The 14,159-nt window shown below is 50.3% G+C and overlaps 1 protein-coding gene across 2 annotated transcripts in view; it reads right to left on the bottom strand.

Moving 5' to 3' along the window:
- Window positions 1–230: 230 nt before the first annotated feature.
- CPXM2 (carboxypeptidase X, M14 family member 2) overlaps window positions 231–14,159 on the bottom strand; it is a 134,665-nt gene continuing 120,736 nt past the window's right edge. For both annotated transcript variants that reach the window (XM_061162855.1, XM_061162854.1), the window contains 3 exons: window positions 8,964–9,103; window positions 6,988–7,087; window positions 231–1,577 (listed from right to left, as the gene is read on the bottom strand). In XM_061162855.1, the coding sequence (XP_061018838.1) occupies window positions 1,324–1,577; window positions 6,988–7,087; window positions 8,964–9,103 (494 nt within the window). In that variant the 3' untranslated portion in view covers window positions 231–1,323. The remainder of the gene's footprint in view (window positions 1,578–6,987; window positions 7,088–8,963; window positions 9,104–14,159) is intronic.

Consider the following 14,159-nt stretch of genomic DNA (forward strand, 5'->3'; position numbering starts at 1 on the left):
AGTGGGTCCCAAGTGTCAGGATGACTTCACCCCAGCACAGGCGCCCCCATCCCCACCCCAGGGCAGGAGGCAGAGGACACAGAGCTGGCCGCACCTCTATGGACCCTGAGCCGGGTACAGGCTGCCCCTCTAGAATAGGCACCTTCTCCAGGGTGACCAAGTGCAGAGACAGGAGGTGGGGCACGGCGTCTGGGTGGCTGCGAGTCTACCCGAGAAAACCACACGACTAGAAGGATCTCAGCACTTGCTTTATTTTTCTCTTCTTCCCAGGTCAGTGAGGCAGCAACATTAATAAAAAGCGAGACAAACTGTGCTCTTGCGTGGAGATTCAATAACCCCTCCCACACCAACGCTCCCTGATAATTCTAAGAGCTTTTCATCAAATGGAGTCTAATCTGGATGGCCCAGCATCCCACATACCAAAAATAACCGCCAGGGTGATGTCAGGCCAGCTTAGGAGTGCTTGTTTCCAGGAAAGGAGGACTATACTGAACAGGGAGGGCTGGCGGTCAGCCTCTTTTGCTCTTTTCAAGTCCCAGCAGGTCAGAGAGCCAGGCTAACTGCTCTGGTTCCTTAGGGAGGCTGGCGCCTCCTTCTGTCTCTGTTCAGGGAGCCCCCAACTGAAGCAGCAGGAAGTTTGGGGGGGTTCTCTGTGGGCCCCACTGCACACCACGAGACCCAATGCACGCCTGCTGCCCACATTCACTCCTGAATTATTTCAGCCTTTCTCTCCTTTTATGAGCATGATCCTTTGTTGAAAGGGGAACTAAGCTAAATTAAGAGGGAGGCTGATGCTCACTTGGTAATGTCTCTATTGTCAACAGAGTGCAGGATTCATCTGCAGCAGCTCAGAATGTCCTGGGGCCAGAGAGGGTGGGTTCTTAGAATGCCTGTGAGCATCTCAGCTGGTAACATTTGGGACAGCAGAGTCCTGGGAATGCTGAGATTTTCACTGTGCAAACTGCAAATGCACCGGGAATTCTTACTGTCACGCAATCAGGAGAAGCACCCGTTTCCTTTCCCGTAGAGCCCGGAGACCCTCAACAGGCAAGCTCCTCCCTCTCTCTCTCTCAAGTCCCAGGTTGGCCTGTTGAATTATTTCACTTCTACCAGCCTTCCTCTGCTGCTTTGCCCAAGTTATTTGGATAAATGAGAACAAAGAAACTATCCTAAGTTCCCCCTGGGGACCAGCTTTGCAGTGCACACATACTCCCAGGCCTTCATGAATTACAGAGAAAACAACAAGGAGTGAGTCTTCTATGGAGCTACAACCAAGGTGGTTTACTTTGCAGGGGTCCAGGACAGGACTCAAGAGTTGGGAGGTCACCCACGCTGTCGTCTCTTCCGCCCCCGCAGCTTCAACCGCCTGGCTGGCAGGCTGACGGGCTGCTTTCCGAACTTCTCCATGATCTCTCTGATCCTGGCCAGGTTGGTTTTGCTGAGCGTGAAGTCGCACTGCGTGGCCCCCATGTCATAGCCGACCATGCAGTTCTTGGTGGACGAGGTGAAACCGTCTGCCTTGGCTGTGACCATGTACTCTCCAGGGTTGAGAAGGCGCCAGTAATCCCCATCACTGGCTGTGAAAAGAAAACAGGAGAATTGAGAGCAGCGCCTTTCTAACACAGATACCAACCAGCCCTGTTATTCCAAGACTGGGAGGGAGAGACTTGGAGGCAGGCAGTGTGGAATTCGAGCCCCGGCAGATGCAAATTCTTAGTGCATTTTGGACGCCGAGATGTTTTCCTTTTGGGACGTTACCTTAATGGTTTTAACAGGAAGGGGACTGGGGTGTAGGCTCCCTGCAGTGTTAATACACATGAGCAGAGATGGAGACATGATCGCTAACATTCCTTTCTCTCTGACAATACACACCATTCATTATGAACTTGAACTTCTAAACCGTATGCCCTTGCCACAGAATGCCATCTTGAAAAGCCATCTGGGCCTGGTTTCCTGGCTTCCCTTAACATGGCTATAAATATAGAATAGTAGTATGAGGGTGGGGCTCTTCACTTCTGAAAAAGAGAAGGAAAAGGCTACAGAGGACTTGGGCCAAGTGACCTGGAAGGAGGTCCCAGATGTCTCCACCTCATTCCATGGTCTTCCATGAAAAACTGGAGCTTCAGGGGCAGGTACACATTGCAGCAGTGTCCCCTGCTTCCTCCCCACCCTCCCTCAGTGACACCATTGATCAGGCATTCAACAGGGATCTAACTAGACCCATGTCCATCCTCAGCTCAAGGCTAGATTCTTGCTGAATAAAGCAGGGTCTGAGGCCAAGGACACTCCTCTCAAGAGGACCCACACCTGCTGAGATCACTAGGATCCCTGACATTAAGGAGGCTTTGAGATAGAAAGTTCAGTTCAGTTCAGTTGCTCAGTCGTGTCCTACTCTTTGCGACCCCGTGGACTGCAGCACACCAGGCTTCCCTGTCCATCACCATCTCCCGGAGCTTGCTCAAACTCATGTCCATTGAGTTGGTGTTGCCATCCAACCATCTCACCCTCTGTCAGCCCCTTCTCCTCCTGCCTTCAATCTTTCCCAGCATCAGGGTATTTTCCAGTAAGTCAGTTCTTTGTATTGGGTGGCCAAAGTATTGGAGCTTCAGCTTCAGCATCAGTCCTTCCAATGAACACCCAGGACTGATTTCTTTTAGGATGGACTGGTTGGATCTCCCTGCAGTCCAAGAGACTCTCAAGAGTCTTCTCCAACACCACAGTTCAAAAGCATCAATTCTTTGGTGTTCAGCTCTCTTTATGGTCCAACTCTCACATCCATACATGACTACTGGAAAAGCCATAGCCTTGACTAGACGGACCAAAAAGGAAATGTCAACTCCGACACAGCGCACAGAAGGATGAGACAAGCGCTAATCCATCGGACCGGCCAAGTCGAGCTCCGTGGTAAGTTGTGCGGCAATCTCTGTTTCTACAGGGGTAACTGGACACCCAGGGAAGTGTCACATCTACACAAGGTCACACCGCTAGTGATCAGCTGGTCTTCCAGGGCCAGGTTTGTTTTCTCTCTTATGACAATCTGTCCTGTCTGGTCTAAAGAGAAAAGGCCGGATTTGATCAAGTGCTATGTAGGCCTGGGCAAGGCTTACTCATCTGAACGAGTCCAGAAGTCCTCTAATGGATGGACGAGAATATGTATCTTACACACACACACACACATAACACTTTGAAGCACCACGTTTAAACTGACATCACAAATCTCTTATTTATCTGAGACGGCCCATGCAATGCATGCAGTGAGCTCACAAAAGCACAAGATGTTGTGAAAAATGAAATACACAGGCAGTTGTTTGCCACACATTCACAGAGTCCGCTACCTGGTAAACAGGCCTCAACGTGACAGCCCCGGGCAGAGAACACAGGCGGGCACCTCCCTGCCTTTCTCAGCACCTGCATCTTTCTCTAGTGAAAATGCAAGGTTCTCAACTACATAAAATTTCACTTCATGGTTTTTCAGAGACCAAGAGCCGCATCCTGCTATCTTTGTCTAGTTAATCAGATGACCCCAACCTCCTGGGCAGGGCAGGCATCCCCTGAGACATTCCTCCAAACCCTCAGCTCCCAGGCACACCTTCCGGGGGCACCTCTGCTCCTCCAGACCTCATGCCCCGAGTGTGAGCAGCCCCCCTGTCCCGTGCCAGCCACGCGCTGAGCCCTGGGCTCCATATGGCCTGTGCTTCCTCTTTCCCACTCAACCCTGGGTTTCAACAGTGCTTCCTCCAAGCATGCCAGCTGGATTGAGCAGGAAGCAGACAAACAGTCACACAAACATGAACCCAAATGTCCTATTCCTGCGAGAAGTTCAACATCTTACGTCTCAACTACTGTGGGTACTTTCTCCCCACAAACGCAGGGGTGGATTAGTTAAGGTCAGGAACCGGCCACCTGCCAACAGCTGCCTACCCTGATGGAGGCCCCTGGAGGTGAGACCTCTCAGTGGGAGTGTCCACCTCAAGGACACACAGGAGGTCAGTTTGAAACCCCCCTGGGAAGGGGCAGCCCAAGTTCTCACCAAGACGGGTGCTCAGGGGGCCAGAGGAGTGAAAGAAATCCATAAAGAATACATGCTTGTCAGCACTACTAATTCAGATTTATAAGATGGCTTTGTGATTCTTTTTCTCCCAGCAACAGCAGGAGGCTCCCTCTCACACCCTCCTCAACCCCCCTGTCTTTGGTGTGCCAGCCTTTCTATCATGGTGCCCTGCCAGGTATGTGTTTGGGGGCAGCATTCTGCGGGGCTGCATGGGGAGGCTGGCACCCAGCTGGCACTGCCCGGCATGGGTGGATGGAAGCCGGGTCCTAACGGAGGGCTATTCATTAGCAGGTTGGGTTAGTGTCACCCGAACAAAAGACAGTCACGTGGCAATCTGAGCCAGGTGTGGGGCAGCACATTTACATGCATTTAAAAAGCATCCTTACCAACTTCACTGCCTGTGGAATTCCATTTCATACGCCTGCTTATTTTATGCAAAATCCCTCCTGGAATAAAACTTGTCAGATCACATAAGCCTCAGACAGAAATCAAGGCAGATTCAGAGCTTATGTGGAGCACGGGAGGACCCTGAAACTAACAGAATGAAGAACCGTCCGTGACACACGGGATTCCTCTGTAATGAGAAGGTGCTAGGAGATTACTTTGGGGGAGTAAATGGAAGGCGAGCTGAGTTTCCCATTAGCTCATCAAAACTCTCCTTGATGACAAGGGCTTGAAATTCCGAGCTCATCAAGCAGAGTTTTCTCTGCTGTCTTGTGGGGCCCCGCGGGCGTTTTATCTCCCACTCTGTTTAGAACTCTCCTTTTCTCACATTGCCTACAAGGCGCTAATGGTCCAAGGATTGTTCCATGCTCTTTAACGAATCAGTCTTTTATAGGAGCCCATTAATAATGTTTAAAATACAAGTTCTGGGCAGAACCAGATCAGGCAGCCCATTTGATCCATAAGGATTACCCGTCCCTTGCCTGTCTGGCCCATGACAAGTTTACAATCTGCATCTGTGGAATGAGTGAATGAATAAGTGAATGACTGGATGGATCAGTGTGTGCCTGTCTATGTGGGGCTCGGTTCAGTTCAGTTCAGTTCAGTGGGGCTCCTATGGACCACGCGCCATGTGGCCCAGTGTGCAGCCTCATGGTCAGTAGATGTAATATGCTGGGGAACAAGAGGTGTGATGCTCGGGAAGTAATGGCTGCATGAAGAAACAGGTTAACTGCCTTGAGAGAAGGTGATTCAGGGCATCACTCCGTAGTCCACTGCTTCATGGCATTTCAGATGCGTGTCACCCATTGACACAATAATTGCCCTTCTCTGTCAGGCACGTGAGCGGGCAGCCTGGCATCGAAGAACACCTGGGCCAGGGTGACACTCTTTACATGTACCAAATCCCAGCCTCTCCCTGCCCAGAGCCTCTGCTTCCCTGCAGGTCAAACGGGATCGTTTCGGGGAGGACAGTGTCTCCACGCGTGTGATCAGCTAGTGGGGAAAAGGCCCCTTCTCTCCTTCGGGAGGAACAGCATGGACAAGGGAAGGGCATGCCATGGAGAATCTCAAACCCTGGCTCCGTGCCCGTTCAGCCTCTCCCTGTGTGTCTGGGAAACCCCACGTCATGACCAGGGTGGCTGGCTGCCTGGGCGCAGGGTAAGCTCTCAGACCACCAGGCTCAGGTCAGGCCAAGTCCATGTCACGTCTCATCTCCCCTTGTTCAAGGGTGTTTGTGATTGAAGAAGTCTTTTTTTTATGACAAGCATGATTTCCTCCCTCTTGCTGATGGTGCATCCGTTCCCTACACCTAGGCAGGACCTGCCCTGGGTCCAGTGATGCCGCCACACCCCCTAACCCCCCAGTGGCCCACATCCTACTACCCAGGACCTGCGAATTGGTCTCATTTGGAAAAGGGGTTTTTGCAGATGTAATTCAGGCTCTTGGGATGAGATCAGCCTGGATTACATGAGTAGGTCCTAAATCCAACGATGTGTCCTCAGAAGAGACAGAAGAGGAGGAGCCAGGAGGAAACGGAGGCAGAGACTGGAGTGACACAGCCAAGGAAGCGTAAGAATACCCAAAGCCACCATGAGTTGGAAGAGCCAAGGGAGGACCCTCCCGGGGCTCCAGGGAATCAGCCCCACCGACACCAGGACTGCAGACTCCTGGCCTCCATAACAGAGACAGAATACACTTTTGTTTCTTTAAAGCCTCACCATTTGTGGTCCTTTGTCATGGCAACCATGGGAAGCCAATGCAGGACCCAGTGCCCTGCTCATTGCCGCTGACAGCAAAGCGTTGGCCTCGCAGACTCAGCGCCCTCTAAAGTCACCCCAACCCCTACGAAAACGTCCGCGTGTCAGTTTGAACATGCCTGTGGGCACGCCATCTCCAGCAGAACTCTTGCTGACAATCTGACTTAGGCATCCAAGCAATTCTCTGCTACGTGCATTTGTCATTGCCTCATGGCGCCAACATCGTCCATCAAAAATCAAGGTCTCTGTTTCACATTTCCCCCTGAACATATCAAGTGCCATCCCAGGTGATGGGAGTTCTGGGGCCCAAGGGAAAGCCTGGGCGTGTTTTCACCTCACTTTCTGATCAGCAGAGAAGAAGGCAGCCGGTGGGCAGGTGCCTGGTGTCTGCAGGCTGCCCTCCCACCAGCTCGGGAGCTCTGGAACCAGTGGGGACACAGCACGCAGCTGCTCACACACCTCAACCCAAGCCCCACCAGCCTCCTGAACCTTCAGTGGGTCCTCCAGCCTCTCTGAGCATCTGGCTTCCACCTGAATGAGGGACAGAGAGAAGGCAGAAAGCATAGGCTGAACACCTCGCTTATAGCGTCTCCCACGGAAAGTTAGAGGAAAGAGGATAAGGTAGACCAGAGGATGAAGTTTCCGGACCTCACCTTGTGGTTCTAACGCAAGCCAAACACTTCAAGAACCTGGGTATTTCCTCCCAAGAAACAGTTCACAGACACTCGCAGTTACCTGTTCGGATGTCATGGTTAACGCCTTCCACGGAGATAACAGCATTTGGAATTCCTTTTCCGTGCAAATCCCTCACCAGGCCTTTGATGCCCCGATGGACCTACTCGGTGAACATGAAGGGAAACAGAGGAGCTCACAGACCATCTGGCACAGCGAACGGGGCTATAAACCTACCACCAGCCCAGGGCTGCCCAGAACCCCCTCAGAGCCGCGTCTGGCTCAAAAGCTCCCCAACTCTGTGTGGATTTGGTGTGCAAATTTCTGTATCCCTTTCAGGTCCATCTACTGGAAAGTCTTCCACCAGAGTTAAAATGTTCCAGAGGTTGAGAAAATATGAGGATCTGAGATGGTTCATTAAAAAACACAACCCATAAAAATGGAACTTAATTTTTACAGGCACATTTATTTTGACTTTCCTGGACTCTACAGACTTACAAAATTGACTCTAAGAATCAAACAGGAGAGGAAAGACTCAAAGAGGCTCCTGTAACGTACAGTTCAGTCCCCAGGGCCCTCCCGTTGATGAGCTGCATCATGTGGTACACACCGATTGGGTGTCCCCATCTGAAGATCCAAGGTGACACACCATCACTTCCAGTGACACTCTTTACACGTACTGCTACACCTGGGCATTTTATTCTTAGGAGGTTCTTTGGCTAAACTGGGATCATCACGTTAGAATGACTAGGGTTTTCTTTCTCTGTGTATATAAGATGAGAAAGGAAACTTCCCCCACAGAATTCCAGAGTGGGGATGAAAAGTGTGCTCATGGCTTCCCAAGAAAGGAAAACAGGTTCACAGCCTTCTCTGCCAGGAAGGTGCACTGTGGGCTGCACTGACCCTCCGAGGACCCTCATGGATCAGACTTGGATGCTATTGATATAACCTGGTGCCAACCTCTGCCACCCATGTGGAGGTGCCAGGTATCAGGAAGCTGGCAGCCCAAGCTGTTGGCTAAGATGTTTTTTCTGACTCGTCTATAGCCACCCATGGAAGAAGGGCAACCTCTCAATACAGCCTCAGCATCTTACTTCCTAATGAATGGGAGTCATGGTAGAGTCATCTGAAGTTCAACATTCATTTTTCTCTCTCAGGTTTCTGTGAGTCTATTCCTTAGTGGGAAATGGATGTTACTTGGCTAGTTTTAGTACCAAACGAAAGCCAATTTGCCCAATACTACAAGACAGGTGTGTCGTTGAGAACAGAAGAAAAGAAAGGTGTGTGAAGGTCCTAGCACACACAGCAAGGCTTCCTTACTGGCTACAAGCAGATGCTCACCAGCTCCAAGCAGAACCTAGCCAGCATGATTCAGAACTGTTCCCAGGGGGCACTCTGCTACCTGCAGCAGTTAGCCCTCAGCCTCTGAGCTGATGTTATGGGTTGAACTGTGTCCCCCACAAATCCATATGTTGAAGTCCCCACCCCACCAGAACCTTAGAAGCTGACTGCTTTTGCAGATAGCATCTTTAAAGAACTGATGGCGCCAGACGAGTGGGCTTTATCGTCTGACGTCTCTAAAAGAGGAGGGAACCTGGGCACACAGGGACACCAGGAGTGTGCACACGCAGAGGAAAGAGCATGTGAGGACACACTGAGAAGGTGGCCACCTGCAAGCCAAGGAGAGAGGGCTCGGAATGAAACCAACCTGCCGACACACCCATTTTGGACTTCCAGCCTTCTCTTGCTTCCCAGCCTGTGTGTTTTGTGATGTTAGACCCAGCAGATGAATACAGGAAGCCTGGGCATGCTGGCTGGACACAAATCACCCCTCCCAACGGAGCAGCAATCTGGAGCCCCTGACGTAGTCTCACTCACCACAAACCAGCGGGAGTGACTGGCATTGACACAGAACTCAGAGACAACACCGCAGTCGCCAGCCCAGGATGATGGGACGAGCTTTGACCTCAGGCTTTTGGCCATCTCAAGGGCTTCGCTCCCTAGCGAGCCCCCATCCCCGCCGAGTGTCCACGTCCTACCTGCTCCATGAACACGATCAAGGATTCCCGGTTGTTCTCCCACTCCTCGGGCAGCTCGCTCTCGTGTGGATATTTATCACAGCCCACGTAGATGGACAGCTCGAAGCAGTTTGTGTGAAGATAGCTGAAATCGTTGAGACCTGCCAAGCCAACCAGGTAACACTTTAGCTTCCCGGTGCTCAGAGGGGCACGAGAGACAGCAAGAACATTCAAGCACACGACTCCGAGGATTTCATTTGAACAAGGAGGCATCAAGTATCTATGCTACACAAAACATTATTTAGAGCAACTGCCGGGGAACAGAAAGGGGGATGGGGCAGTGTTGAGAGAGAGACAAGATGCAGCTGGAACAGTTTAGGGGGAAGATAGGCATATGCAGAACATCTCTGAGAAACGGGGGACTGAGATAAGTGTCTTCTAGATAAAAATCATCTTCATTTTATTGAAATCAGTTTAATACTACTTTTAGGATAGAGGTATCCCTTCTTTTTCCTGTTTAACTTTGTTGTAATCATTTTAGTTATTTTTCGGCTGTGCTGGATATCTGTTGCTATGTGGGCTTTTCTGTAGTTGCAGCAAACGGGCTACTCTCCAGCTGTGAGGAGCAGGCTTCTCATTGCAGTGGCTTCTCTTGTTGCCGAGCACGGGCTCCAGGGCCCGAGGGCTTCAGTAGTTGTGGCTCCCAGGCTCCAGACACAGGTTCTATAGCTGTGGCCCACGGGCTTAGCTGCTCCACGGCAAGTGGGAAATTCCTGGATCAGGGATCAAACTCGTGTCTCCTGCATTGGCAGACGGATTCTTTACCACTGAGCCGCCAGAGAAGCCCCACTTTTTTTATCTTGTTAAATTCTTGTTGTCTCTTTTTCTTTTGTTTCTGTTGCTTTTTACTTTGCTATTTTTAAAGGTATCATTAATAATGTGTATTTTTAGTGTTTAAATTTAGCTCAGGCGTTGTGCTGCTCTCAGCTACAGCTCTGTAACTGTGGAATGAAACCTGTAGTTGTCTATTCTAACTCGTGAACATAGCTATCCATCTCACCATTTACTGAGTTCCTACATAAGCCAGAACCTGTCTTTAGCGCGCTGCAGCCAAGCTCACTTACTCTTCATCACAAACCAGCAGAGAGGTAGGTAGTTGTAGCCCAATTTCACAAACAAGAGAATTGAGGCAGAGAATGGTCCAGGAATGCATTAGGGAATGTATCCAGAATCACACATCTGGACAGAGCTGGGGTTTGAACCCCAACTGCCTAGAACTTGCTCACCCCTGCTCAGGGACTGTAGGACAAATGCCTTCTCCACCCAGCTGGAGAGCAGACAGCCACATACATCCTGACATGCCTACAATAAGACTTGGTCCCTGTGTTCATTTCTTAGGGCTGCTGGTACAGGACCACCAACTGGGTGGTCTAAAGCAACAGAAACTTATCCTCTCATAGTTCTAGAGGCCAGAAGTCCAGAATCAAGGTGTTGGCAAGGCCACACTCCCTCCAAAGGCTCTTCCTTCTTTCAGTTCCCGATGGCCCTTGGTGTTCCTTGGCTTGTGGCCACACCACTCCCACCTCTGCCTCTGTCTTCACGGGGCCTTCTCAGTGTCTGTGTCTTCTCCTTGTCTGTCCCTTATAAGGACATCTGTCACTGATTTTAGGGTCCATCTGGGCAACCCATGATGACCTCATCTTGAGATCCTTAATGACATCTACAAAGACCCATTTTCCAAATAAGGTCACATACACAAGTTCCAGAGATTAGGAAGTGGACATATCTTTTGGGGGCCCCATCCCACTAAAGTACCCAACATTTGCAAAATGAACAAATGGATGTCAGATGGCATGAAGTTCAGGGGATCTCTACCCAACATTTTCAGCTTTGGGCGACAGGGTGATTAGCAAGAACACAGTGCTACTGTGTCCTAAGTGACATCCAGGAGGATTCTCCCCATAGAAGGTGCCTCCACCGAGCCTTCCCTGGGTTCTGAGAGTCGAGGCCGCAGACAGCAGGAGTCGGCAGGGCTGGTTCCTCTGTGGACGGGGGTAAAAGGTCCTCCTGTGCTTCCACCAGCCTCACCTGTCCCATCTTCCCTCCCTCCTTGGAGTGCTCAGTGGAGCATCCTAAAGCACAAAAGTCTGTATAAAAATCACATCACAGCTTTGGGTGTTAACAGCACTTCTATATCAACCTGCTGCCTGATTGGTCGAGTCACAGAGAAAAAGGTGCAAAACATACAGCCTCTCTCTCTCTCTACCAGATTCCAGATTTGAACCATTCACATGTCAGCAGCCATGGACCTTTGATCACATTTGTGATAAAATATGGAAAGTAACAGCAGGGGGATAAGCAGGCTGGAACAATGTCAAGTTCATGGAAAATCCCTTGCAGGGCCTGGTCTGGCTGAAGGAGGTTGGTCAAAATGCCAGGCCAGCTCATTCAGCGGAACCTGAGACGTGGAATCCCAGACAGTGCAGGGTGGCCTGTGGACTGCGCCCATGGAGCAGCATGACAGGCAGGTCCTCCTGAATTGCAGGACTGCTCCAAGCATGCACGCGTGCAAACGCGCGCACACACACACACACACTTTTCATTATCCCAACCTTTAGACCTTGTTAGTACTAAAATAAATGTGATATTTAAAACTCTGAGGTGGGCCTGCCATTTTGCAGTAAGTGCATGTACGCATGCATGCATGTTTAGTCACTTTGCTTGTTTCCAATTCTTTGTGACCCTATGAACTGTAGCCTGCCTGCAGGCCTCCTCTGTCCTCTCCTGGGGATGCTCCAGGCAAGAATACTGGCTTGGGCTGTCATGCCCTCCTTCAGGGGATCTTCTCAACCCAGGGATCGAACCCACGTCTCTGATGTCTCTTCCAAAGTCAGGCGGGTTCTTTACCACTTATACCACCTGGGATGCCCCTTTGCAATAAGTGTGTATCTTCAACAGCACTGGAAGTGCTCAAAGAATTGGCAAAATGATGAGAAACCAGGAGAACGGTGGGAAAGCCTGAGTCAGGCTATGGTTAACACCGAATTCCAGTCCTTTAGTGAATGTGGTGCAGCAGAGAATCCTGGGTAAGAAATGGCTTCAAAGGTGAAACGTGTGGGCAGAAGGTGTGGGGCGACCCTGATAGCACTTCCCAAGCCTCGGATTCTGGCTGGAGATGGCAAGACCTCCTCTATGTTCTCCCTGGGCCTGGCATCCTGCTCTAGTCACGGCTTCAATACGGGAACACAGGACATCACATTCCTTAGAGCACCGTGTGCCCAGAGCTGTCACAACATCTGCCTTCCTCATCGGGGAGAGGACGCCGGACGTCAGCTGACACAAAGAAGGGCTCAGATCTCTTTGGAGCTGAAACACACACACGGCAAACGATGTGCCTTTTGAGCAGGACTGGACCCTCTCCCCAGCGGCCCACTCCCACTAGCTAAGACCTGTTGGTCACCGCTAATGAGCCAGCAAGACCCGAACACAAAGGAGGAGTGGAGGGGCGGGGAGAGGAAAGGAAATTAGAAATCGCATCTCATTAGTCTACAAAGAAATGAATCTGCAGGCTTCATCACACCGCCTGCAGGAAGAATGATTAAAAAGGCTCGAGCCACCACATGGCTCTGCCACAAAAGTCCCCGGCATAATGGAAAATATAATGGATAGAAACAAATCAAATGCTGCCCATGTAATTAGATAGCAACCGACTTCTCAGAACGGTGTTATTGACCTGCTGCTGACAAATTCCGCAGTGTCCGAACCTAATTTAGTCACAGCGGCCACAAAAACTAAGCAGATACTCCTCATAAAGATTATTGAGGTTTTTAGGGCTAGAGCTGAACAAGCAAGCATGCTTTTGGCTATTAGGATATTTTTCTTGATAGACAGGGCTAGGGGTATTGATAGTTGATAATTAGGGTTTTTTTTTTTTTTTTTTTTTTTTTTACTTTGAACAGAGCAAAGCCATGATGGAGAAAAATAAAACAACTCTGCTTGGTTTGTAACCAAGGAAAAAATGGCAAGCTTTCTGCATGTTTTAGTTTTTTAAAATGGCCAAGGGAACAAATATGCCTACTCTTTTAAAAAAATTTTCCCCCAGAGTGGAAACATACCTGAAAAGTTTGTGAAGGCTGAATCTCTAGCAAAGGAAAAATAATATTAAAGTGAATCAGTAGAGTAAAACAGAGAACAGGGATATGCTCATAAAAGAGGTTTCATGGTGAGCACGCTCCTAGAAAAGGGGGGAGAAGAGGGGTGGGAATTTATAACAGCGCTGCTGACAAGCAAGACACAGAACACACATCCACCATCCCCGTCATCCTCGCAACAGTCCCAGGGTGGCCATCATCGTCGTCCTCATCATTGCCATTAACATCAAGCCCATTTTACAAATGGAAAATACGGGGGTTCAGAGAGGCAAAGTATCTTGTCCAGAGCCACAAAACATTTATGTGATGAACTAGAATTTGAACTGAGGTCTATCTGACACGGAGAAGTTTGACCAACCTTCACAAAGTCAAGAAAATAAGCAATGAACAATGAACATTACATTTGGGGTCTTGGCATCCCAATGCGGAGACACCTTAGGGAATGTGATGTCTTCAACTCTCCTCACTCGAGAACTCTGGGCCAGGAGCAGCCCTGACCCAGGAAACAAAGGGCTGATCCTGAAACGTGGACCACGAGGTCCTCCGGCTGCTGTGAAAGAATCCCTGAAGTCTCTGCTGGGCTTCCTCTCTGTCTTCAGTGGATGCTGGGGACAGGACATCACATTTCCTGCATCACAACACTGGGACTTTGACCAGACGCCCTGGTGGGACGGGGGTGGGGGGTGGGCCTCCGGTGAATGAGAGATTTGAAAAAGTCTTGAGCATGGGCTCACTGCTCCCCTGCCCCCTCCTTCCAAGGGCTGGCAGCACGGGGCGTCTCCCATGGTGGGAATGGCTCCGGGTACAGCGCCCTGGCTGCAAAGCACCAGTGTGCTCTCTGCCCCTTCGCTGGATTTGCTTTTCTGGCCAATAATTCCCCTAAGACTACGCTTACCAACTCTGACCCTGTAACATCCAGACAGCTCGGCGACTAAGAGTAGACCACAGGGTCAGACAGATCCCAGTTCTGCTCCTTGGGAGCTTAGACAGATCCCTTTCCCATCTCAAAGCCCTGGCTACCTCTTTAATAACAAGGGGAGTAAGCCACATCTGCTTAAAGACTACT

This window comes from Dama dama, chromosome 15 (assembly GCF_033118175.1).
Source record: "Dama dama isolate Ldn47 chromosome 15, ASM3311817v1, whole genome shotgun sequence".
In the NCBI taxonomy this organism is placed as follows: Eukaryota; Metazoa; Chordata; class Mammalia; order Artiodactyla; family Cervidae; genus Dama; species Dama dama.